At 47.1% G+C, this 27,556-nt stretch overlaps 1 protein-coding gene across 4 annotated transcripts; it reads right to left on the reverse strand.

The window, feature by feature from the left end:
- GJC1 (gap junction protein gamma 1) lies at positions 1 to 27,383 on the reverse strand. Of its 4 annotated transcripts, none has more exons than XM_074891820.1 (4): positions 27,322 to 27,383; positions 6,165 to 6,278; positions 4,327 to 4,402; positions 1 to 4,195 (listed from the first exon to the last, which is right to left on the reverse strand). In XM_074891820.1, the coding sequence occupies exon 4, from the start codon at positions 4,174 to 4,176 to the stop codon at positions 2,995 to 2,997; it is 1,182 nt and encodes a 393-aa protein (XP_074747921.1). In that variant the 5' UTR covers positions 4,177 to 4,195; positions 4,327 to 4,402; positions 6,165 to 6,278; positions 27,322 to 27,383; the 3' UTR covers positions 1 to 2,994. The 4 variants fall into 4 exon arrangements, with proteins under 4 accessions (XP_074747921.1, XP_074747920.1, XP_074747919.1 ...); XM_074891819.1 differs by lacking the exon at positions 27,322 to 27,383 and adding an exon at positions 25,290 to 25,424 and having other exon boundaries at positions 4,327 to 4,399; XM_074891818.1 differs by lacking the exon at positions 27,322 to 27,383 and adding an exon at positions 25,290 to 25,424.
- Between the last annotated feature and the right edge of the window lie 173 nt (positions 27,384 to 27,556).

Below are 27,556 nucleotides of genomic sequence, written 5' to 3' on the forward strand. Positions count from 1 at the left end.
TGGAGTAATCCACTGGATTTAATAGACTTTTTTATTCCAAGCTGCACCCAGAACCAGAGAATCACAAGACAAACCCAAGTTACGTTCAGTATTTTTTGTCCAAAAGTCTCTTCTGAACGTTTATTTCGGAATGGCCTACATTAAGCCAAAGCAAGAGAGCATTTTAAAGTAATGCATGTATCATTTCTTCAAAAGGAAAAATCAAGCCTGATACTTTGAAACTGAATACAGTCACAGACATGAACATTTAGAGCTTTAACAGACATCCTCTACTAATAACAAACACTCAGTTTCAAAGAAAATGTGCACTTTATACACAATTAAAATTAAAACAAAAAACAGTAATAGAAACAGCTCCGTTACTTTGCATTTTCGGAATGAATTCAGTGCTGGGATCGGAATATTCTATGCACTCTGCTCACTAACGGTGTATTTACTGGTGTGGACAAAAGCTCACAGGACTGACCTGAGAGGGCAGCTTTAAGCGGGTAATAGTTCAGATCATTAATTGGGGAAGGGCGAATACAAACAAAGAGTGAAGCAGCTGTCATGGACCGATTAGTTTAAGCCACTAATAAGGAATTGCTGCAGTTTGCATAGAGAGCAGCAAGGGGAAAGGATTTTCACTTCTTGCCATTCGGCTGGTGAAAGGCTGTTCCACTGCAAGGGGTTAAGAGCAATGTAACCCTTTTGGGAAGCTGAAAAGAACAACCCAGCCCCAGTGTGAGGATAAGGAGTGGATTGTAGCCACGAATCCACAGATCCGGGTTTATCTCCAGGCTCCAAATGTCTCTTCCTAGTACTTCCAGACAACATGTTTTCCACCCAGCTTCTCCATCACACTCCCGGCTTTCTGCTGGCAAAACCTCTCTGCCCATCTTCAGGCAGCACGCTTCTCTTCAGACTCCTGCTTCATTAGAGGCACACTGTTAATGAAGTCCCTCTCCCCCCACACAGCCAGTCCCACCTCACTGGCTAGCCGTCCCTGCCTGCAAGTCCACTCAAGCTTTTAAAAACTGCCAGGTACTCACTGTGTTATTTATTTATACTTACTTAAAGTCATCACCCTGAAACTTTTCTGCATAAAATTCAGAGGTTGCTCCTTTCCCGGAGCAGCAGCCAGGAGTCACTGCTAAACAAAAAGCCAGAAAGCAAGTTCACTTCCAACCGTCTCTGCTGGAGATGAACTGGAGAAGCTCTCGCTGGCTCGCGCAGAGGGTTGTGTTGGCTCTGGGCACGCTTGTGCCTCTCTAAAGCAGAGCTGAGAGAGAGCTGGGATCTACACCCGGACTGCCTGGTGTCCCGTAGTGAAAACAGACTGAAAACAATTCAGCAAAATACCTATTTTCAACAAGTGCCTGGGTAGAGGATAACTGCAAGCATGTGCTCGTATCCCCTTAGTTTAAACTGAACGTAAAGCCTACGCTTAGATGTTCTGCAGGACAGGGATGGAGGGCGGGTTTACCTGTGTCCTCCACAGAGCCTCACTTCTCAACCCTGCTCCAGGCCAGGCTGTAACGAGGGCACTAAGGACTGAGGTAGCCTCGAAACAGAACAGTCCCACTTGAAACAGGCCCCCAAAATATATTAAAATGCACCAAAACCTAACAAAAAAGAGAGAGCGGAACAAGGTCCTGAATACATTATAAATAGTAGCAAAAAGCATACACATTTATCAGCATCTCTCAAACATTAATGTGCATCCTTGCCAAAAAGACACCGCCAAAGGCAGTAAATACCGCATTCTCCTTTTTCTAATTATAAATTCAAGTTTAATGCCAAAACCACAGAATGCCAAATCTGACTGGTCTCTCAAGCAGAAATTTAAATTATACATACTGCTCTTTCTGAACTAAATTCCTCAGACATAATGGAAGGAAGATGGGTCAGGAATAAGGCAATATCACTGATAGTCGGAAAGGGCTTTGTAAAACTCCTACAGACAGCTCGTGTGTCCTGGCTGAGGGGAGGAAGGTTATTCCTCGAGTGTAATGCACAGAGAAACAAAATTACCACGACTCCTTCTAACCAGATTACTGTGGAAAAGACAGAAATCTTATCCACAAGGTATCATAACAACTTCATGCCCTTGGGGAGCGGGGTGTTACGTAACAACAGACCTCAAAAACATCCAGATATCACATGAATATGTGGAATTACTGAAGCCAGTAATTTCTATTTACTTTGTTTTGGATGTTTTACAAGGGTTTGAAGCCTCTCTTCCCTCCTGTTGCATAAAGCTTGCAGGGAGGTCTGAGCCCTCCCCCTGTTACGGCTGGCACTCACTCTGAACCAAGTACTCTCACACACGTACATTTTTCCTGTAAGGAATTTTCCATAGGGCAAAAAAACTCTGCAGTACATAGTAGTTATAGAATGACACTTCCATTTTATAAGTAGCACATCGTTTTTGTAAAAGACAGAGTCAAGAGCACCATTAACAGATGTTTTCCAAATCTTTCACTGCTCTGCTGCTCAGTGACTGGCACCTGTGGGCTGCCTGGACAACCGGAGGCTCCTCTGTGCTGTCTGCGTGTTCAAGGCACTTCTGAAACGCAGCATAGAAAGTTTTACGTTTAAAACAATGAAGAACAACGACGAAACTGCAGACCACAGTAATAAAACTAGCAAAATGCTAACAGCTACTCATTGCTTCTCCTTGTTAATATAAAAAAGTGTAACGTCAGAGATCCAGTGTACAAATACAAAAAATTGTGCATAATAAACGTACTACAATACTGTACATACAGCATAAACCGTTCAATGAGAATGATTTAAAAATACCTATTTGTCTCCTGACTTGGAAGACAGAAGAATAAAGTTCTATAATCCTAGAATATGCGTATAAACCCTTTCTGAGAGGTTGAATCACTAGCCAACGGTATCCCTGAAAATAAGCAGAGTCAAATATTTACTTAATGGAAGCCATTATTCAAGGGGCTGCTGGTTATGATAAACTAGGAGAAAAAACACAATATATAAACTCAGCCAACATTAAATCCAGACAGAGTTCTTCCCATCTCCTGACTTGCTACTGGCACTGCTTTTGTTTGAGCCTGCTTTGGATTTCTTCTCTCTGGAACTGCTGGGATTGTTTTGGTTGTTGTAGGCCTGGATCGCGAGGTCCAGGTGCTCCTGAGCCTCTTTAATTTCCCTCTGCAGATTTTCCAGGTCAGCAGGAATGTTTTCTTCGTTGCTTCCATACTGCTGTTCCTGAGCTATATTGGCTTTGTTCTGTTTGTAGGCCATCTTGGCGTTGGACAGTTCAGTATATTGCATTTGCTCTGGCTTGACCGCGATGTTATAGCCAGGAGGAGCAGACGGCGTATTCCAAGTAAAAGGGTAGTTGTAGGTACCAGAGTCTTCCAGCTCTTTTCTCTTGTTGTTCAGTGTGTCCCGGATTGTGCCAAATCCCAAATGGAGCATCTCCCAGACATTCAAAAGTAAACACATGCAGCTCACTCCGTACATTATTAGCAGGAAAATGGTCTTTTCGGTTGGCCTTGAAATGAAGCAATCTATCTTGTGCGGGCACGGCTTCCTGCTGCACACAAATATGGGGCTGACCGCAAAGCCGTACAAAAAATACTGACCCACCAGAAAGCCGATTTCAAACGTAGTCCTCGCCAGAAGCTGCAGGACATAAATCTTCATGAGTCCATCTTCACGGATTCGCCGCCTGCCGTCATGCTTAGCTTTGGCAGGGGCCTGCTGCTCTTTATTCTCCCGTTCGCTTTCCAGCTCTATTTCTGGGTACATCATCGGGTCTTCCTCATGGTCCTCCTCAGTTTCCTCTAAGCCACGATGTTGTTTCCAGCGCATGGAAAAGCTTTTGCTTCTGATTCTTCTGTCAGCTTCACCGTGTTCCACCATCCGGGCAATTTTATGAATTGCGTAGCCTAAATACATCACAGATGGAGTGGCAACAAGAATGATCTGAAAGACCCAAAACCTCACATGCGAAAGAGGAGCGAAAGCATCGTAACAAACATTCTCACAGCCGGGCTGCTCCGTGTTGCACACAAACTTGCTTTGTTCATCGTAATAAATGGATTCTCCTCCCACAGCAGTTAGGACAATCCGAAATACAATCAACACTGTCAGCCAGATTTTGCCAACAAAGGTTGAGTGATTGTGGATCTCCTCTAACAGACGGGTCAGAAAACTCCAACTCATGGTGATCAAATAATTTTATCTAAAAAACAAACAAAATCCCCAAATATTTATGAGTTTATCAGCTTGAGTCTAAATGGTGCAAACATTCAACCAAGAGTCAGAAAACTCTAGAATTTTACAATCAACACACAACGGTGTTTGTAGCATCACCTGTTATCGTGAAACTCCAGCTGCCAGAATCTGCTTGAAGATCCTACGTCTCCTCCACAGGCTTTTGAGAAGTCTGCTACAAAAAAAAGGAGCAGTTAACTGCCATTTCACAAACCAAACTCGCTCCCAAAGCTATTCCTGAGCAGAAGATGTGGCTGCTCTGTATTTCAAATGTTAATAGAAACATTTACACTTGAGGCTGAAGTCGCCAAAACACACTGGATCAAAAGCTAAGCTCCCGTCAAATTTTATGGGCACTGTTGGCCACGTCCCGCCACTAACAGTGAGATTTATTTTAACTGCACGGAGGTGGCCAAGCCTTGTTAAAGCCTGAGCTAGTGATCTCAGCCTCGACCATAGCCCACGGAGAGAAACAGCTCTCTCCACGGGGCAATGCCAGCTCTCCTGAGACAAAAATGAACCACTCAGCCCAAACCTGAGCAGCAAGCAACTGCTGTTATCTTTGATTTAAAGGCAGGACAACCTGAGTGACCTGAGCAGTGCTACCCTGCAGGTCTAGCCTAGAGACCTAGGAACATCTGACTTCTAACCTGATGCTCAAACTATTCTGTGGATTTGGGTGCAGTCCCTTAGGAGGCTAAAGATCTCCCTTCCAGGGTCAGAAAAGACTTTAGCATGTATTTTGTAGTGGTTTTGGGGAGAGCAGAAGGAAAACCTAGTTAAAAAAGTTACCTGTCAAAAAGAAGAGATACTAGATAGCAATCAACATAAATTTTCAATCCTAACAGTAAAAAAAAAAAAAAAAAATCAGTGGAAACTCACAGCTGGCCACACCGTAAAGTATTACAGTGAACAAAACCTAGAGACGTTACAGACCCACCTGGAGCTCTAAGTAGTAAAACTGTAAAAATATTAAGCACAGAAAGAACTGTTTGATGCTGTTATAGCACAGGGTATAAGACATCTTTCGGTCCTCTGATGATGTCAAATATTAGTTTGTCAAACATTATTAACAGAAATTTTTACATCAGAACAACACTTGGTGAAAGACCCTAAAACCAGAATTGGACAAATATCTGGTACTCTGATCTTAAAAGTGATTTATTCTTGACCTGGAGAAATTCCAGGAGTCTGGAAGAAAACTAGTATTTGCAACTATTGAACTTCTTCCATGTAACTACAGAGTTGTTCACGGGCAAAATAATGAAATTTGAGGGGATGCAATCAATACAGAATTAAAGGATATAAATGTAATCCCCCTTCTGGTGAAATTCAATGTTTCACTGAAAAGGCAACAGCACAGACATAATGCGGATGGGCTGTGTAGGACATTTGATTTATTACTTTATGACAGCGTGAGAAAAAAATAGCACAAGAGAGTATTAAAAAAGACCATGCAAGTGGGTCAAAAGTAACAAAGGTCTTGACAAATGATTCCCACATTAGAACCAAGATCAATTGCATGTAATTACAGCAAGTTCTGCAAAGACCCGAAACGGGCCTGGCAACTAGGCTGTATTTTCTCCTTGATCAGAAAATGGCTGCTGACAAAATCTGCAAATGGCACAGAAGTTTCCAGGCTGACAAATAAAGATGAGAGTTATCAGTGATGCAGAAAAACACAGATTGCTCGAGAGGCTGAGTCCACTGAAACAAAACCTCCGCTTTGACCGAGCTTAATGCAAAGACACGCAGCCAAGGAAAAGAACAGCCATCTTTTTTTTTTTTTAAAGGAGAGAGCAGTGACTCTGGAGATCAGTGAACAGGGAAGGGAGTGAGGGTCCTAATGGATAAGCATCTCAACGAGAGCTGGCGAGATGATTAATGCAACCCTTGGCTGTGTCACGTGCAAACGGGAGCCAGGAGGGTGATCTTACCTCCTTGTTAGCAAGACAGCGCTCAATGCCTGTGTCTGCATCCTTCAGGAGTTGCTTAAACATCAGAGAGTGAATATATTAGTCTCAAAACCAGATGAAGAATGGGGAAGATGCCTAAAAGTGAGAGATTTAGAGAGTTCAGTATGTTTAGGTGGGAAACAAGGGAAGAAAATGAAGGATTACCGGTGATTCACTTAATCTAGCAGCTGTCAATTATGCATGCAATCAGTCCAAGGTTTACATCACAGCTCTTCTCTCTACGCGACCATGCCACCATTATGCCGTAGACAGAACTGGCCGAAATAACACGTTTTTAACAGGAAAAAAGACCAGAGTGTTCCAGTCCCAGTACAGCAGGTGGCTTCACACTCCGAACCCCCATTTCAAAAAGGCACCCAAGCACAGCTCTGCAACCTCGAGTCCTGCATCAGTGGGACGAGAGACATGGCTTCAGACACCCGCACGTTCGGCACGTCCCAGCGGCTCCGGTTAGGAGTCGAAATGGGTGGTAGAGCGAGGGGGGGTACCCCGTGCACCTGAAGAGTCTCCAAGACGCTGAACAGAAAAGGCAAGTGAACCCCACATCTGGAACTGGGAATTACAGAGGTAAGAGCCACAACACCCACATCCACTCCACGCTGCACTGTCGCTCCAGTCCCCAAGCACGGATGCTAACAGGACATGCATGCTGCTCGCTGACATGTCGTGATTTGTCACTTAAAAACGAGACAGAACCCAAATGAGCTTAAGAAGGGGTTAATTTTCACTCACTGAAAACGTTAGGGCCAAACTCTTTTCTAAAAGTAAACTACCAAGTAAATTTTAAATTAATTAAATACTGCTGACAATGTAAATTTGGAATAAAAGCAGGAAATAACCTTTACATTTTCAGATACTGTCAATGTTTATTCATCAGTGGTTAACAACAGAGAAGTTTGAAGGTAGTGCTGGTTTCACTAAGAGAGGGGACACTGACTCTTTACTTTTAGATGAGCTGCTACCTCGACATCTAATAAATTTTGTCCAGGTATTTATCAGCTTTTCAAGGTGTGTTTTCTATCTGCAGACCACACACCTGTGGGTGGCTCGGATCGTACCCCGCCAGCTCTGAAGAGGGGAGGAGGTGGGTGGATGAGCCCTGGGCTCCCTCGGGCACCCTCAGACAGCCACTGGAGGGCACAGCGCACCTGGCCGGCCTCGGAACTTGCTTCAGGAGGAAGACGGGATTCACGGCTGGATTCCACCCGTTACATAAATGAACAGCGGGACAAAGCTACGTACAGACACTGACCGTACAGACACTGACCGCACGGACTTACACGTTTAGGTTAACCACAGCCTGCAGAGGCAGAAGACGGCATTATCAGACGCATGTTGAAAAACCAAGACTTCTGTCGATTAGAGAGTTCTGCCTGCGAAGATGTGAAGTTGCTGAAGAGCTCTGATTCTCTTCAACAAGGAAGTGTCATTTATTCTAAATTTAGTTTTAGTGCAGAGCTGAGCTACTGACACAAATAGGGGAGGATCCACCAGCAGGCAAAGAACTTCCTTGTCTTTAAGGAAACATTTTGGTTCAAGCAAAATGACCTGTCATTAAACCTTTCTTTCACTGGAAATGTTCAGCCCATCCAAATTAAACATAAAATGAAAGCAAAAAGTTCCAGGCATAATTATGGCATTTGAAATGGTGGTATTCTTCAGTTTTGTGAGATCAGCCAAAGGCAGAGACTGCACGTCTCTGCCTTTACGACACATGTACTGCAGGACCCAGACGTATTGCAGCAACCTTCACCTAACGTACACTTAGCGTCTCCCAGATTTCTTGTTCTGGCAACATTTAACTCAATAACTTTCCATTGTTTGAAATAAAAGTCTATGGACGCTGACACACATCTGAAAGAGGCAAAACGTCAGCAATTTCAGCTAATTTAAGTCATGCCAGAAAGTACATTTGAGAGAGACTTTCACTCCTTGTATTTATCTTAAGTTCATTCCAGCACTTCCAGCGGAGGAGGCTCCTTAGAGCAGGCAGGATATACGACGCAAATAACACGACGCTTATCTCTGACAGCAAGCTGGCTCCTGCGAATTAAAGTTTTGCAGACACTGACATCCAGAAAGAATAAAGAAAAATTTGGAGCAGGTACATGGGAAAAAAGAAATCAGCTTTAGGTTAAGAGATTCACTTCAGGAAATCTCAAGTTATTTTAACACGGCTATTGTTCACACACAGACACAGTGAACGGCCCCTCGTGTGTGGAGCTTCCTCTGCCTGGCCCATGTGTGGGTTTGAATATGAATTTAAACATGGGATTAATTTCACCTCGTTTCAGCTTTCTCATCTAATTACGATGACCTCCCGCCAGTCAGGGAGGGAAGAGCTGCACCTCGGAGGAGCAGTTTACTGTGACAGCCTTAAACTCCTGCCTTCGGATGGGATGGCTGCAGCGTGGCAGGGACGGACGGTGGGGCAGGAGGAATGGAGGCGGCTGGAACCACAATTATTCTGGTGAAATGCTCCCAGCGATGCCTCCATACCCCGGAGACCTACGGCACCTCTCAGGCAGCGCAGCGTGCAATGGCCAAGCAGGCTGTCGAATCACAAACGCCTTCGGAATGTACGATACCAGGACACATTTCATGTCATTCCATCGATGACATCGACAGTGGGGCTGAGTTTGTGGGTGACACCAAGGGTGCACTGAGGGGTGCAACTGATACACTTGAGGGAAGGGCTGGGGATGCCATCCAGAGGGACCTGGACAGGCTGGAGGAGTGGGGCCATGTGAAACTCATCAAGTTCAACAAGGCCAAGTGCAAGGTCCTGCACCTGGGCTGGGGCCATCCTCAACATCAGCACCCAGTGGGATGTGGATGGATGGAGAGCAGCCCTGCAGAGGAGGACCTGGAGATAGCAGAGGCTGAAGAATTGGACATGAGCCAGCAATGTGCGGCTGCAGCCCAGAAAGCCAATTGTACCCTGGGCTGCATCAAAAGCAGCGTGGCCAGCAGGTCGAGGGAGGGGATGCTCTGGGGTCCCCAGCACAGGACAGATGTGGACCTGTTGGAGCGGGGCCAGAGGAGGCCACGGGAATGGTCTGAGGGCTGGGACAGCTCTGCTGTGGGGAGAGGCTGAGAGCTGGGGGTGTTCAGCCTGGAGAGGAGAAGGCTCGGGGAGACCTTACTGAGGCCTTTCAATGTATATAAAGAGGCTTATAGGAAAGTCAGAGAAAGACTTTACCAGGGCCTGCAGTGACAGGACAAGGGGCAACAGCTTTTAACTGACAGAGGGCAGGTTTAGATTGGACGTAAGGAAGAAATTCTTCCCTGTGAGGGTGGTGAGGCCCTGGCACAGGTTGCCCGGAGAAGCTGTGGCTGCCCCCTTCCTGGAAGGGTTCAAGGCCAGGTTGGACGGGGCTTTGGGCAACCTGGGCTAGTGGAAGGTGACCCTGCCCGGGGCAGGGGGGTTGGAACTGGATGATCTTTAAGATCCCTTCCAGCTCAAACCATCCTGTGGCTCACGACTGGCTGGAAGGACTCTACAACTGACCTCTCCACCACAGCTGACCAACAGCTCTGCGAAGGCACAGGCCAGCCCACCCCTCCTAGCCCAGCCCACCACCCCACCACAGCTGGAGACACCCTCCCCTGGCTAAGTCCACACTTGGGTACGGGCTTCAGCTCACAACCAACTTTTCCCTGGAACAGAGGTTGAAGCGCTGTGCCCAAGCACACCTTCCAGCCCTGAGACCCAACTCCCAGGGGGCAACAGGGAGCTGAAGCTCTCGGGTCTCTGAATTTCAATAGTTCACCAACTCCTCTCAGAGAAGGTTTGCCTTTAACAGCGTATGTAGGAGAAAGATTCTGTAGCCAAAAGGCAGTTAATAAAGGGAATATATTTATGGGAAAGACTTTTTTTTTCCCCTTATGTCCTCCCATGTCATGCTAATGAAATTTGATTAATTTATTAATGATATATTTGTTTTATTTTGTTTTTAAGCAGTTTAAAAAGACGTGTGCTAAGCAGAAAAAAAAAATCAAGAATAAATGCATGGCAATTCTGTTGATAATCAAAAGAGGTTTCATGCTGCATGAAAGTAAAATTGGGCCCACAGGCTAATTAAAATAGGATTTGAATTAGGATGAATGAATAATTAGCATTATTAATTAAATTCTCCTTTACATTGAAATGTAAGAAATTGCATGATTTACAATTATTTTTGCGGAAGCATGGGGGTTCCTTTTCTTTTTAACCTAAAAAATGAGTAAGCCTTTACTGTTCAAGAAAGGAGAAAGTTGTGGCCAGAGCAAGTACTGGCAAGGTACCAGCACCCCACAAATCCTGTTGAGCGCCGAGGCCACCCGCCTTCCCAACCCGAGAAGCAATTCCAGTGTCCATCCTCCTGAGCGACACGAGGGGAAGGATGTGGGGATCTTCCTGGGATGAGACAATTCACTGCTATCACCCTTCCATCATTTGTGAAGGGAGGGGGTTCAATCACCACCAACTTTATTCTTATGTTTTTCAGAAGTGTTTACAGCATTGTGCAGCTGAAAAAGAGTAAGAAAACAACTGTACTGAATTTTATTTTTAATCTGTATTATAGAATATTTGGGAGTGAAAAGGCTGGGACTTTTTGGAGAACACACAGCACTTTTTCAAGTAAATACTCTGTCATCTGGCAAGTGTCACGTGGCAAACAGCAGAGAATGGTTTTGAAGAAGCCACAGCGTCAGTGTCAATTTGGAAACAATTTCTGAACGGTACCTTCAAATCCCAGGCATGCTAACAAGGTTCTGCTGATCCCCAGACCAAACCCCCTGAGTCTAAAAAAACCCCTCGTCGAATTAAGAGACCGCAGAGGGTATGCAGGATATAAATAGAACACTAAAATATGGGTAAGAGGTAGAGATATAATAAGATTCTTGTGCTGTCAAAAAAATAAAGATGTCAAATATGTATCTTTTTGAAAATCAACATACATATACCCACCCAAGCTTACAGATAAACTGGAATTTGCAGATAAGACATGAACCTCCAGTAGCCTCAGCGTGCCCTCTAGGTGATGCTAACATGGAAAGCCAAGTGACAATTTTAGCAACACTCCCCCGCAGTGACACAATTCACATGAAATCGCGACGTGTTTCATGCTGGCCAAAACTAGCATTTACTTCACCTACAGCGACCACGTTCGTCCAGGAAGCATCGTCTCCAGGGCACACACGCCAGAGCATGCAAGATCCCGACTTTGGAAGAGCCGCGTCCATCGGGGCAGCCCGTGCACCCTGTGCTGCAGCACGAGGACACGACGAGCTGCAAGCCTGACTCGAGTTCATCTGAGCGCAGAAGCCTACAGTGACAACAGGCTTTGTCAAAAATGGAGGCTGGGCTGTAGAGTCTCTGTTATGAGATTTTTCAAGGTCTGTTTTGGGGTCTGCGTCAGTCTGAATCCCTTTATAGGTGCTCAGCATTTAGCACCCCTTACAAATGATGGGAATGAGGTGTACCAGCTTGGAGACTGGCACAGTGAGCTCCTGAATTTGGCAGTTCTGCAGCGACGCAGGACGGCGTTGTCAGATGCTTAGCAAACCTGAGCAGGCTGCTCTTCAGATCTGTCCTACAGACCTGAGGCATCAAGACGCAGAAGCAAGCCCCAGGTGATGTGAAATGTAATAACAGAGAAAACAAAATGGTCAGCAGATTACACGGCGAGACGCAGCACGCTCTTTGACAGTCTTTGCAATGAAACACTCGATCCTCGGGGCAACAAGCCACCGTCAAACTGACACGGCATCGAGCCAAACCTTGGTCGTACCAGCACAGCAGGACTGAAGCCTGTAGCGCAGGTAACCCCTCTCCCTCACAACGCAGCTTGTGGATTAGGAGTAACCCCACAAGCGAAGAGCTGCTACACTGGAGCTCAAAAACAACCGGGGAGTTGACTCTACCCAAGCTCTCCAGGGCATCCCCTCTCCTGTCTCACTCATCTCTCTTTTCTAGAGTCTCGCACACTTCAAAGTGTTTCTCTACAACATAGTTTAAGCCTACTAAACCCAGATGGTTCTGAGTAGCTCCTCTACGAACTGGCGTCATACAGTGCTGGCAGGTCCAGCATGATTTATCGACCCAGGCCCTGCCCTGCGCTTACTCCTCGCTACGCAGGAGCTGGTAACATATAGCAAAACTCTTTCCCTGCATAACTTAGTTGGAGACTGAAAACAAGGAATTACAGGGTAGGTAAAGGGCAGTTTAATTTTTTTTGCAAAGAGTTTGAATCTGAAGTTCAAGCCATACTAGAGAAAACACCCAACACTGCAGTTTTGAGATGAAGGCCAAGTGTTTAACCAAAACCTGAGCTCTGGGATTGCCAGCCCAGGCTGTCTGCAGACAACGTGGCCAGGGACTGCTATTTGTACCCTTGAAATCCAAAGATCAGGAGGGTATCCTCAAGAAAGACTGTTCCTACCAACTCTAATGACCATCAGACTGGGTGAACATGGTCTCAGTATGGCTTCAGGTCCATAAATCACTCCTGACCGTGCACTGTCAATTCCCTTTCTTCCACACCAAGTGGATCCTGCAAGCTTTTCCACAAGATGATCATATACACACAGCGCTCACCTCCCAGCTCCCTCTAGGAGCTGCTCCCAAACTAGATATCCATTTGATAAGATGTTGCATTAAAGGGGTGACGAGTAAATTTGCTATGAGATGACTCCCCTCGCGTTCTAGCCAGTCCTCAAAGATTAGAGGGGCTGGGGGCAGCTGGGCTTATCTCTCAATAGATAGGGCAAGGATTGCCGTGACGATAGGTCCGACACCAGATGCACGAGCAGCTCGTACGCTGTAGGTCCGGTCGCATTCAAAAGAAGCAGTGAGATGCACCAACAGCACGGTTTATTCTTTTGCAACATTTACAGATTCTTTGAGATTGCCGGTGATAAATTCACTAAACTGCGGAATGGCTATATAGCTCTACAAACAAAAATAAAACCAATTGCAATCAGAAGCTTAATTTCCCGGGTAGCCCAGGTCACAAATCTTACTGGCATCTCTTCTGGGGGCGGGTGGGCAAGGAGAACAAACCTCTTGATCTGTCCCTGTGATTTGGTTTTGAATTCTTGTCCCTCTGAGTCAGGTACGAACTCGGGGTAGTATTTATCTACTATTGTGCCAAGTGTGTCAGGTGGGGGGGGACGGGGACTGTGGTCCTTGAGTTGTAGCACAAAACATTTCTTGGTATAACTTCCGAGCACTTGTGCAAAATATTTCCTGCAAAAAGTGGAAGGGGACTGTGTGGCTTCTCGAGTTCCTCCTCGGTGCCATGGCAACACAAACCACCGCATCTTCACCCCACCCTGTGCCTGCTCTAGGCACCAGGTGCTCAGGAAGTGTGGGTTTTGCAGTTTTTCACTGTTTTGTGCTCCCAACACTTCCAACAGAAGACACCACATGCTCCTCAGCTCAGGGCTACTAAACCCTGCTTCAGACACACAAAGCGTTACCACTTGCCAAAATACTTCAGAGATCAAACACACCAAATGCCCAACAAGTCCAATGCTGCAACAGCTTCTTTGTAAGTGACAGAACCACCTATTTACTGCTGTCACTTATTTATATTTTGAAGATGCCTAACCTCTAAGTTCCCTTGTACCCATATGCATTGCCCTAAGAAATGTCTAATATTCCACCAACCAGTAGTTTAAACTACCATATTCTATCTCCCAAAGCAGGGTCAACTAGAGCAGGTTGGCAGGTCCATGTCCAGCCAGGTTTTAAACACCTCTGAGGATGGAGACTCCACAAGCTCTCCGGGCAACCTGTTCCTACATCTGACCACACTCACAGTTAAAAAAAAATCTTTTCTTATGTTTAAGCAGAATTTCCTGTGTTTCAATCCATGCCCATGACCATTCCCTGGGTACTGCTGAGAGGAGTCTGGGACAACAGTAGCAAAGCAATTTCTCCTGTAAGAATTAAGGTGACAGCAGGGGGACAAGTTACAGGGACTCGAAATACACTGGCAAGTGATACGGCGACCTAAGAGCCTTCCCGTTCCCAGAGCAGGACGACTGCCCAAACCACCACGGGCTGCTGCTGCGTAGCCCCCCGGCACGCCCTGCGCATCTCCACTAGCTCTGGCATGATATAAACACAATACATTGTTAAAAGATTAAAAATATTGTACTGTTGACTATTGCACCTGCGTTCTCAGCAGTTATTTTAACAAATACAGGGAATGGCAGGGTAAAGATGGAAAAAATATGGTGAGGATGACAGAAAAAGGCAGGTACTAAGTGACCAACACCACTCTAACCCAAGAGAGCACGACAGACAGCGGGGCTGGGCTTAGTGCACACACCCGCCGACGAATTCCACAGATTCAGCTCGTTTCAGGACACGTTTGCCGGCGTGTGAACAGTGGAGGGAAAGAAAGTGCAGGACTGCATCCCACTTTAACTCTGCAACAGGCCCGGCACAGGCAGGCCCAGCAGGGCTGCGCCCAGGGACGTGCAGGGGAAGAGCAGAACAACTTGTGCACTCAAAGGGAACGGGAGCACGGAACGATGCCCTGCCTGGCTCTTCAGACCGACAGACGGGCACGTCTGCACCGACACCCAGAGCACTGCCGCAAGAAAAGAAGGAAAAATCACATTTACCCAGACAGACCCAAAAGGTCTCTGGTCCAAACTGAAGAACACACAAGCACCGTTGTGTGTTACACCGACAGCAAAGCCGCGGAGGGACACGTGCTGCTGCAGAGCAACAGCCTCTGCATGGGCTGGAGCGTGCGTGCACTTACCCGGGTCCCTCCATCCCTCTGGCAGCGAGGTCTGGGTAAGGCCATCCTCACCCACATACCGTTTCAGTCAGGCATCAGAGAGATTTCTCTGTCTTGACATGATTAGCGATTCGAATAACCACAACACCCCTTTAACTACTCCTGATTCCACTGCAGCCAACAGCACCACAGCATTTCCCCATCGGGCTCCTCCTATACGCTCAGAGAGATGAGTGTCAAAAGAAAATGACACACTGGAGGCAGCTGACCCAAATATCACTCTCACGGCCATTTCTGGAAAGGAGAGAGAAGCCAAAAGAGAGCAATTCTGTCGGCTCCTGTACGTCAAAAGGCTCTCACTCAGCTGAGCAGGAGACAGTCGAATGGGGATGAACACCTAATTCACCCACCACCATATTATGACAGTCAAAAGAAACTACAATAGTGTTTGCTTCATAGATAAGCCCCAAAAACGAGCATGAATGGCTTGTAAATAAAATAGATACCACATATCACGACGCAGTTTGCCACAGTGTCCTCAATCACCCATTCTGCAACGTGGCAGCTGATTCACTGTGACCCAAATTCAAAAAAATACTTTTATTTCCCAGTTCTGTCATCTGCTCTAGGACAAGACACCATCTCACCCTGCAATTACACCAAATTCATGTAACGTTTTCTTCAACAGCAGCTTTGTAGAGAAGGAAGAATGTTCAGAAGCAGATGAGGACATTGCAAACCCTCCCCAACTGCTTTAGAAGACATTCAGTACAAGACATCCAGCACTCGGAACCCCTCTGCTAAACCTGGCCAGGACTTTCAACCTGCTGAGCTACGGAGGACCAGAAAGGTTTGCAGAGCTCTGCGACTTTACACTGTGCGTCTCCTCAGGTGGAGAGCACTAAGCTCAGGGGGATGGTAACCAGAAGGCTGTCTTCTCCTCGTCGGTTAGCTGTACGCCACAACAATCTGTGAGGATGGTGCTGGGATGAGACTGACAGCACCTCGCCAGACCATCACCACCCTCTCCGCAGCGAGGCGGTGCCCAGCACGCACAGGCCCCCACGCTGCACAGACGCTGCCGTGCCCAGAGCACGGGCTCCACTTCAACAGGACGGCAACAAACTCACAAGCTTGCCAGGCAGGCTCGCTCTCCTGCCAAACGCCGGCCTGCTGCTTCAACTTCTCTGAAGTGCTACTAAACTGCAGAAATAATTGAAGTCTCCTTTCAGTAAATCGGTCTGAAGTACGATTTGTTTTGAGGAAAGCTGCGTAGTAAATCAGAGCAGACTGCTGGCATTAAAATGTTCCTCCAGCTTGAGTTCAACAGGAATCTTAACAGCTTTATTTTGCCAAAGATAAAATTTAGAACATAAATACACACATAAATCCGCTAAGTGAATTATTTGTTGAAAAAAAATTATTTCCTATAGTGAAATAAGAAACCAAAAATCGGCATTTTCTGAAAGACTTAAATACTCTTCTAGACACCCTTGGGAAGAGACCTGAAGCACTCGCTGACTGAACTCCCTAAGCTCCATCACACCAGCTGGGAGAACACAGATACCAACTGTTTTTTTTCTTTCTGAGAATAGCAACAAATAACTTCTATTTTATGAGAGGAAGCTAGAAGCCCTTTTCCCACCATGCCTCATGCCACGGAGAAAGGCACACTTCACCAAGCACAAAGTAGGAGGCAGCTCATTTTTTGCCACCTGACTGCTTTACATGGCCATGTATTTCATCGAATTTATTATCAACACAGACTATGAAAATTAGCAGCAAATTTAAGGCAGATTAGCCTCCGAAATGCACGTAAACTGCTTAAACCATGCATGTGACTTGATATGAGAGTGCAAATGGGACGAGGCTATGGTATATACTGCTTTTTGGTCCTGCTGGAGGTGGAAAAAAGCACACTGAGATACTACAGGCTCAACTGAGGGCAATTCGACAGTGCCAAGCTTCCCCTGGTTTCTTATTTCCAAGATTTCAAGTTTTTAGGAGGGTGGTTACATCTTGATACAACCTTGTTAGTCACTGAGTGAAGTTCATGCTTGTTCTGTACATGTTCTCTTCAAGCTCCAACCAGGAGACAGCAGATCACCACCATTTAGCAAGGCCAGGGAGAAATCACGACTCGCTGTCTCAACACAAAGTGGGCGTCAGTGTAAACAGGATTATAAAGCCCCGGTCAGGTCAGCAGTCTGGCTTTAAAAGATCTTACTTAGAAAAATATCTAGAACACCAAAGATTGTAAAAACCCTTATTTTTCTTATGACAAAAGGAAAATAATAAGAGCATATAACAGAGACTGTACCAACAAGAGAAGCTCCTTTCAGAGAGCAACTGGCAGCCTCTCCAGCCTTTGGACAAACCTGTTCACTCCAAGTCTGGCTAACGCCATGCTGCAAGTTTGGATACAAGTAACTTCCCATCTGCGTTACCAGAATAAAACATTCACAGGAACATATGAAGTAGAGACAAAAAACATTAACACACCAGATAGCTTTAGTGATGAACGCAGACGCAGTCTTACTATTCCACCTCGCACATATTCAAAGATCTATCACCAACTACAGCAGCTTTTGCTTTACCAGTTCTCTGAAGGGTTAAATCACTGGTATGCGCAAGGGGACCAACCATTCCCTAATGCAGAAGTGAGTAGGTCTGCTTGCAAAAATGTTCTTAACACAAAGGATATTCGAGCATCCACTTTATCACATCTCCTCATTCACTCAAAGAAAAGGGGGATTAGCTGGAAGCAAGGTAATTCCTTATAAGAAACCACTGATTATTGTGGATTCTCTCACTAAGGCAACTCACACCTACTCTGCCAAGTTCACAGAATCACAGGATGGTTTGGGCTGGAAGGGACCTTAAAGCCCATCCAGTTCCAACCCCCTGCCACAGGCAGGGTCACCTTCCACTAGCCCAGGTTGCCCAAAGCCCCGTCCACCCTGGCCTTGAACCCTCCCAGGGAGGGGGCGGCCACAGGTTCTCTGGGCAACCTGTGCCAGGGCCTCACCACCCTCACAGGGAAGAATTTCTTCCTTACGTCCAATCTAAACCTGCCCTCTGTCAGTTAAAAGCTGTTGCCCCTTGTCCTGTCACTGCAGGCCCTGGTAAAAAGTCTTTCTCCGACTTTCCTTTAAGCCTCTTTATATACATTGAAAGGCCTCAGTAAGGTCTCCCCGAGCCTTCTCCTCTCCAGGCTGAACACCCCCAGCTCTCAGCCTCTCCCCACAGCAGAGCTGTCCCAGCCCTCAGACCATTGCCGTGGCCTCCTCTGGCCCCGCTCCAACAGGTCCACGTCTGTCCTGTGCTGGGGACCCCAGAGCTGGACGCAGGGCTCCAGGGGGGTCTCACAAGAGCGGAGCAGATGGGCAGCATCCCCTCCTGTGACCTGTTGGCCACATTGCTGCCATCTATCCTATGACTAAAATAGTTTCTCCCCCATCACTTTGTTACTGCTTCTTGAGGGAGCCGCCCCGCGGAAAGCCACCACCAGGAACAGGTTCATTTCTTAATGCTACTAAAAAGATGACAACGCCACACAGGCAAAATTATGTGACTTCTTTATACACGTACTAGAAACAGTCCCAGCCTCCTCGTCAGCCCCATTCCTCCGGGGACTCTCTGGGAAACTCACTCACACTGAAGTGACTGGAGAGGAGGTTAGAGAGTACAGAGCCAAAAAGCAGAGTAACGGGTGGGGAGGACTGGGTGGCATTCACCAAAGAGGTTAATGGAGCTCCAAGCTGGAGCAGCCGACCTGGTTACAGCCTTTCTTAAAATCACCTTGGTACACAGAGGCAAGTGTCATGCCAACTCTGTAAAACAAGGGTTGCGGACAAAATGCTGGTGAACTGCAGGCCTCCAAACCCAACATTTGTACAGGACTAATTAGACAATATTATACAGACTAGAATTAGTGGACAATTGATACATCTATAAATACCGGGGGCAAAGTCAGTGTGGCTTCTGTAAAGGAACTTCCAGCCTCACAAAAGCCTCCAGACTACCTGGATTTTTAAGATCTGTGAGTCCATCTCTTTCATCAGAGACTTCTTGTAGGGACACCAAAAGGCCACACCGGAAAAGGGACTGTCCCTGCACAGATAAACAACTTAGTGAAGATAACAGAGTAGGAGTAAAAGGTCATTTCCTGCCAGGGAGGGAGGTCCCAGTAGAGTTTCACAGGAAGAGAGGCTGGGAGCTGTGCTGGACCAGGACTTTCTTTGAGTAAAATGCAACAGCAAGGTGGGTAGGATGTGACCAAGGATCCTGATGGTAATATCCAAGGCAAGGAAGATAAGTAACTGAAGAACAGCAGAAGGACCTTATGACTCTAAGTAACCTGGTAATAAAATGGCAGATGAAATTCCACGTAAAGTGATGCATACATCGAATAAAAAAAATAAATCTCAATTTCACACTCAAAAAGATGTGCCCTGAGATGGCCTCAGCAAGCAGGAGATGTTGGGGCTGGCAGGCTGCTCCCTGAAAGCTCCAGCACCACTCAGCACAGTCCAGAAAGCCAACAGCATTTTACTGGTGTTGGAGGACGAGCACACGAACAGCGCACGCTGCTGTGTCACCATGAGCACCTGCGGTTCACCCACGTCCCAGCTGCGGCGTACGGCTCTGGTCACTCTCACCATCGCCCATCTCAGAAACAGAGAACAGAAACGGCTTCGGAGAAGAGGTACGGACTGGCTGGTGTAGGAAGAACAGTGGAAAACCGAGAAGGCTGAGGGGGGAAGAGGGTAAAATCTGGAGTAGCCTGGAGAAGGAAAGCCCCTTAAAAACTGAAAAAAAAGAGACTGTGCTTCAGACAACAGGTAAATCCCTAGGCAGAAAGCAGTCAGAATGCTGAGAGGGGTTTCAAACATGCCTCTCCCATGCTCTTGCCATAGCCTCCACCTGGGCCAGTGTCAGAAACAGGACTGCGGACCAGGCAGACCTTCAGTCCGACCCAGTGCGGCTGCTCTAAGGGCGCCAGGAGTGAGCGTCTCCCCAGGGGGCTGTGGAAGAGCACGTTAATGAATCAGCTGAAAGAGAGGCACTAGCGGAAACCAAAAGGAAAAAAAATTGGTCCCTCAGGTTATTAATCGTTGGCAAGTTACAGCTGATTGGTATTCAGTATTTACTTGTCAGACAAATCTCAGGCAATCGGCACACCTGAAGGGCAGCAATGATTTCTTTCTATCAATGTCTCTCCAGCACAATCCTCCAGGGAATCAGATTTTGCAGACACCCCGATCGATAAGGTTTTGCCACAGATTGCAAAGAGAGCAAGAGCAGGCTGAGGAATACAAATCAAGCTGGGTATTGCCACAGAGATGGACGTTTCAAGTAAACTCCAGGAGTGAAGACTTTACATGAACCAAAGATCATTTCCATGTGGCTATATGGAAGATCACCGTGTACTTCCTCCCAAACACTTCCATTTTATTTTACATTTTTAATATCCCAGGAATCACAATTTCCACTATGAAAATTCTTCTCCTTTTAAAAATAGTTTAGCTACGTATTTGAATGTCAGCTAAGCAACTCTTGTGAATGAAAGTCTGCTGTGATTAAAATTCAGTCACTTCTTAACTACTTAAATATGTTTACTGTGAAAATCAGGAGATTTTTAGGAAATGCTGCATGCAAGACAGCACACCTGCAAGACACACATTAAGAACCTTAATTATTTTATTTTTACGCCATTTAAAAATGTCTTAACACCAGTGCCAGCCCCACGTGCACAATCTACCAGCCAGCCCCCTGCCTGCCTACAGATGTTCCTCTAAGCTCAGGCCCCCGGATCAGGCAGCATCAGTCAGCTGTGTCCCCGAATCCGTAACAGAGCAAGACTTCCAGGAGTTAACAAGGAGTCAGAAACTCACCCTCAGGGTAGCGTGGAAACCATCTACACACAAGAAATACATCACCCTTCCAGGCTCTCTACTATTTTAAGCACGAGAGAGATACAGAACTTTACAGACGATGACTGTTACACCCGGGTCTGGCACAGCTGCGCCACTGACGAGCGTCCCACGCTGGGATGTCACCGCGAGCAGGGGACAACATCCCCGATGCCACAAGCTCTGTATTCCCAAGGCACACCACAGCTAGACCCAGGTTGAGACCCAGAAGTCATTTTTCTTCATTCCTTCATCAGTTTAGCTCAATCAGAAAAGCAATGTGGAAACCAGCTCCAACACTGCATTTTTTGGGAGGGCTTCGGGAATTTTTAGAAGAGAGGAAGAGCTGTGCACAGCTACGTGCGAGACAAATAATACAACCCTGGGAAAGTGGATTAGCGGCGGAGAGGAACACCGCAACGGGTATTCCAAGGAGAAATAATAAAATGCAATTGTTAGCCACCTCTCCAGCATCACCAAACGCAACATTCGTGCTAAAAAGAACAGTAAGTACAATCAGCTGGTCATCCATATGTACGTCTTCTCTTCGTACTTCAGCAGTATCTTAAACGAGGTCAGGCACACACACTCAGAATTGTTTTCTGACAAATTTGTTAACTAAGAAGGTGGAACTAATATCTGTAAGAGCCGAAAGCTGGTATCATGTCCTTATTTAGGCAAAAAAGCTGGCTGACTCCAATGATTTTCATCTAAGCAAGGTAATAGGGAGAAATCCTTCACTCCTGTGCAAAAATGTAAATCCCAGGTCAGTGAGTCATTTAAGCACATGCCTAATGTAAAGCTTGAAAGAAATCCTGCTAATAACTGGGCTGCTTGCATATTTACAGTTAGACATGGGCTTAAGTACCTGGATGAGCTGGAAATACCCCATAGCCCCCGGAAAAGAGACTAAAACAGGCTGGTCTGTGAATTAATCACAGCGGTATGAACAGAACTGCTAATATTAAACTAGGGGGGGATTGTACGTGTGTGTGTGTGTGTTGAAGCATCTGTTCAAGTTTAGGCATATAAAACATTTTTCAGCCCAATGACTCCATAGGGAAATGCCTCATACATCAGCTCATCTGACTCAATTTTTCCATCACATTTCCCTTAATACAGTTTTGTCCATAAATACACTATTTGTTTTTTTCCAAATATAGATTGTTATTTATAGTCAGAAAACTTTGTAACTTATTACTTAAAGCCCTGGGTTCTTCTTTGAGATGTAATCATTAAGGAATTATTAGCCAATAATGAGGTATGTAACTAAGTTATCCACTTTTGCAGAAGGACAAGGGAGGTTTTTTGCTACAATATTTGCCATTCTCAGTACTTCCTTCACTAGAAAATACCTGCTAACGCCGTAACTGCCCAGCCATACCCCGTCGTATGTCAGCTGAGCTCATAGCGCATCCACGACCTTTCACCTCCAATCTTTGACAGTTTTTAAAAATCCTGGTCAGACCTTCCAGACAGTCCACAATCTGGGGAGAACCGTGCGTCACTACCCAAGCAGTGATACCGATTCATATTTATAGTACAAGGAGGTCCGAAAAGGAAATCTAACATTGCCTTCTTCGCCTCCAAGGAACATTTTGAAGATAAATTCTTTTTTGTGGCTTTTAACAGAAAGTGAACAGCCTACCAAAACCATGACGAAAGCCCGTGAATAGATAATTCAGACATTTAAGAAGTATGGGGTTTTTGCAGAGGCAGAATTTAGACATTGAGCAATAATGAACAGAGCAAGTAAAACAGAATTTAATAGAATTTGACCATGATTAACCACAACTCGAGTCAAAAGAAAGCGGAGCACATTATTATGCAGCATGAGTATGGGACGGTGGAATTCCACTCCTGCTGCTCACAGGAAGTGTGAAGGCCGGCTGGAAAGGCAAATAACGACATGGGGTTCTGCAATAAAATATTTATTCACAAAGCACAGCAAACAGGATTGTTTCCCTGCATGGAAAGTGCAGCTACCCTCAAGGGGCTGACTGGGTTGTGGTCCAGGGACCAGTTTGTGGAAGCCCATCTGTAATTCAGGGAGTTTTCCTATGTGCTGGGCAGGGATGCTAGGAAGGAACGTGCTTCCCTGTACAGGTCAGCAGTGTTAAACTAGAGCAAGCATAAAAAGTAGGGAATATCAATGGAACTTTTTGCAGAGGAATAATTTACTTCCTATTAACCAGATTAAAAATAAATAAATCTGGAGCACAAACTCCATAAAGCACTCTGTTGAGTGGCAGCACAAAAAACAAAAGTGGAAACAGAGTGGGAAGAAAGGATCACCTTCCTCCTAATGAGACAGCAGCGCCCACCCTCTTGGGCTGCAGAAGGGCTGGCAACAAAGGGGTCCATTATCTGCCGAGGTTTTTCCTCCAACGAGCGTTACCCTTGTCCGAGTTTGCGCTGCAGTTCAGAGAATCCCGTCTGAGCAGTAAGGCCAAGGCATAAAGGAGGTACCCGCCGCAACTCGCTCTGCGTTGCCCATGTTTAAAAAAGAGATGGTGAAAATCTGAAGTGGTGTCAGGAAAGAGCCACAAAATCGCCTCCCTCTTCCTGGCTCGATGCTAACAGTGAGGCTACGCTCTGATTTCATAACTTTTTCTCAGCCACGCAGCCGCTCGCAGGTACACAGGACTGCGGGGGAATGCTGGCAAATCACCAAAATTCAACCTGATGAGCACAGTCTGCCTGGGGTCCCCCGTTCCCGGCTCACACACACCCTGTTGGTTTTAGCAGCTCTCGGTTGAAAGCTCACCAGACTATAACAAGTCCTCGCTCTCCAGCCTCGCGGCTTGGTCAGAAAAGAAGCGTCAGCCGCACTGGGAGCGCCTGCTGGCTCCAGCCCTGCCAAGAGCAGTGCCCGAGGCACAGGGGTCGAGTAACCCAGCCCATAACGTACCCACTGCAGGTGCTGTCAGGATGAAATGACTCCTGACAGCACGGTTCTGGGTCGCTTTGGTGGTCCCAAGTGGCTGAATTACACCTACGTACAATTGCAGGCACTACAAAAGTGCACTGGACCTCACCCTTTGCTTGTCAAAAAGTGGTGTTTCAGGAGAGTTTGGGGTTTTTTTGGACTCGCAGAAGTTGCTGGCAGTCAGTAAATTACTAAGTCAACAAGTCTGCGTGTTAAAATTCATGGCAAACTCTCCATCAGCCATTAGATTTCACAGCTTAGAAGAATTTTGCTCTTGAATCTTGCCTTTGTCATCCATAAAACCATACAAAGCCAGAAAAGACCTTTTAAGATAAAGCAACACAATTCACCTAAGCAACACAATTCCCAAACCTATTACCTTTTGAACCACAGACAATTCTTTAGAAAAACTCTACCTACAATTAAAACTCTTCAGTATGTACTAAAATCTTTGCTAAATTCTTAAAATCGGTCCAAACTTGTCTAGCACCTGATCGTTGCCTTGCTACACCTTTGTGCTCACAAACTGTTAATGAGTTTTCTTTTAACCTTCCCTCTGTTAAGAGAGGGACAGGACCACTGGAAGCCCTCGCTGTCAGCACATTTCCCAACCCTTTTGGGGCTCTTCTCTAACTCATTCAGAGCAAGCCGCCGTGCTCTCAGCCTGTGACCCTGATTTTTCAGTTATTTACTGATATTTGCATCATTTGCAAGTTATCTGTGATGACTTGGATATTTGCTGTGAATAACCGGCAAAAATAATCACTAATGAAGGGCTAAGGATGGGTACCAGTGGAACCCATCTAGAAAACAGATACTTCATGACAATTCCTCATTTATAGTCATGCATTCAGACCTGTGAGTTGCTTTAAAAAACTCAAAAATCTTAATGTTGTTACATCAATTAAGAACACTTAGGGTTTTAAATGAAAATGTTGTCTATTAGCAAAAATTCAATAGTCCACTGCATCAGTGGTAACACAAACTTGCGATTCTGGTCTTAAAATTACTAAAGGTAGTCCTTTTGACAAGGCTACGGCCAGTCATTAAGATTTTTTTAATAACTTTTCACAATTTAAACTGATCTAAAACTAAATCCAGTTTTAAAAGCCACTGCAAGGATGAGAAGCTGGGTGATGAACCCACGTAGCCTCCACAAACAGCAGCTGAACGCGTTTTCAACACAGTTGAAAAAACGGAGACAAGTTTCATGTGATCCGGAACGCAAACCTTCGACCTACGTGTCAAACGTACTAAAATACGCTCCTTGTTCTGTTTTGCCCCATCCTTTGCCATTTCAATTCAGCAACGTCAGTCAAGTTACCGCTTCTCAAGAAATACACTGCAAAGGGATCGTTTGCTTACAAGGAGCCACAGAAATACTCCCAGGGCAGACACCCGCGCTCAGCACAACCGACCCGGAGCAGGCAGCCTGCTCGCAGCACACCATCCACCCCAGCTCACCTGGGCTTTTGCTCCGCGCCCCTCACCCCCTTACCTCGCCTCCTCCTCGGCCGCAGGCGTGGTCAGAAGCCCCGGGCCATGAAGGGTCCCCAGCTGCACTGACACACGGGAAATCCCTGCAGTCAAACTACTCTACCTCAGCGTTAATCGTCAGGACCGTACTCGTGAGGAGCTTTTGCCGCTGACCAGAGAGAGGAGGACGGACGCCGAGCAGCCTGCGCATTCGTCAGACACAGAAAATATGTAACGGTTCACCCCACCCACCGCCAAGCCCTCGGGATCCGCTTCAGTCACCAGCGCGACGCGAGAGGGAAAACAAACATCGTCCCCTCCTGCCTTTTTAGAACTGCAGAAACATTGGAGTTAATTTTAGGATTGCTGGAAAGACAGGACTTTCAGCTGTTTGCAGTCATATGGGGAGAAAGGGAACGGCACAATAAGGCTCAAATTACCTGTGTGTTTGTATATTCATTGCCTTTTTGAAAATTCTTACCTATCCCACTTCACAGAATGGAGCTTACTTGTTCCCCCGAGAAAGCACAAGTGTAACTTTTGAATATACTTGGGAAGGACCAAAATCCAGGGAAACACACCTTTAATTTTCCTAAGCACAAGCCCTGACAGAAAACAACAGCTTTCCCCTTTCAAATGACCTGAAGAAAGGTGGGTTTTAGTAACTGGACTGATGGCTGGTTTGCTGAATGTCCCTGTCAAACAGATCTCTAATATAAAGGGGCAGATTTTTTTTTCTACCAATTATCCTCAACTTACATGGGCAGAAGACATGGAAATAACAGGAGTAATCAATTATCTGTCAAATGCAAGGTTTTTGTTCTTCCTCTTATTTCTAAATACTAACTAAACACCCAGTGTTAGCCGAACCCGGTGTTACCAACTGTTGCTCAAGAATCCATACTGCACATCCATGCCCTAATTAAATCTCTGTGCACTATCTCCTATTTGTAATCAATTTGACGGTGGAACAAAATTAGCACTTCCCTGGGAAGCAAGGTCGCAGGAACAGTCAGAACTAATTCCCACCAGTAGAAAAGTGGCTAAAAAAGACAGTAAAAATAACTGTACAAAAGTCATTCTTGTGAAATTTTACAACAACGGGTCAAAGTTAGGCCCAACAGAGCCAAAACTTTCATTATCCGATACAGGGGGTGGATCTTTCTCCTCGCGCTCTGCATTCAGATTAAGCGCAGAGAAATGTCAAACCACGCGCCGTAGCCCCAGTTGGCTCGGGACAGGGTGAACTCGGGCTACCAACAGCTTTAGAAACGTTTATCTGGCCAAGGAGCGCACGGAGCTGCTGATTTCTGAGCTTGTGTCGGTGCCACAGCAGCGTCTGCTGCCACGGCCCGAGCGCTCAGGGACCTGCCCAGCCCCGTCCCCCCGGTGAGGGGTTGGGGTGGCCCAGCCGCCTCTGCCAGGAGTTCACGAGCGAGGGGACACAGTCGGTGTCTCTTCAAGGAAAAAAAAATGGCAGTTATTGGCACTAGGATCGGCGGCACAGGAAAAAGCAAAATTTGCCACCAGCGGTGGTGACACACCTCGAGGCTGGGCACTACCTGCACGCTTCTCTCTCCCCCAGAAAGCCGAGACCAGGGGTTGCATTGCTTCGCCTGGGGACAACACCCCCGAAATGCCCGTCCCTGGAAGCCACCTCCCCGCGGCGGGACCCACGGCGCGTCCCTGCCCGCCAGAGCCCGCGGGGACGCCCGCAGGGACAAAGCCGACGGCGCCAGCTGCGGGCGAGCAGCGAGGATGCGCGGGCCCGCCCGGCCCACGGGAGCGGCGGCGGAGGGCGCGGCGGCTCCCCTCGGCCCCTCGCTCGGTCTCCTCGAGGGTCCCGTCTCTCCTCCGCCCGCTGCGGCTCGGTCCCCTCAGCGCCCGCGGCTCCCCCCGGGATCCCGCCTCCCCCCGGCATCGCGGCTCCCCTCAGGATCCCGCCTCCCCCCGGGATCCCGGCTCCCCTCAAGATCGCGGCTCCCCTCAGGATCGCGGCTCCCCTCAGCCCCGCTCCCGCTCGGGCCCCTCAGGGCCGCCCCCTCCCCACTCACGCCGCCGCCCCGCGCGGCTCCGGCCCATGGTCGCGGCGGGGCCCCTCGCCCGCCCACACGCGCCGCCGCGGCGGGGCCGCCAAGCCCGGGCGGGGGGCGCGGGGCGCATGCGCAAAGCCGCCCCCCACGCCCCCCTCCCGCCATGAGCCCCCCCGGCCCCGCCGCCACGGGCCGCCCGGCGCGGGGGGGGGGGCGGTTACACGGGCGGGGGCACGCGGGGGAGGCCTGGATATGG

Source organism: Strix uralensis, chromosome 22, assembly GCF_047716275.1.
Source record: "Strix uralensis isolate ZFMK-TIS-50842 chromosome 22, bStrUra1, whole genome shotgun sequence".
NCBI lineage: Eukaryota > Metazoa > Chordata > Aves > Strigiformes > Strigidae > Strix > Strix uralensis.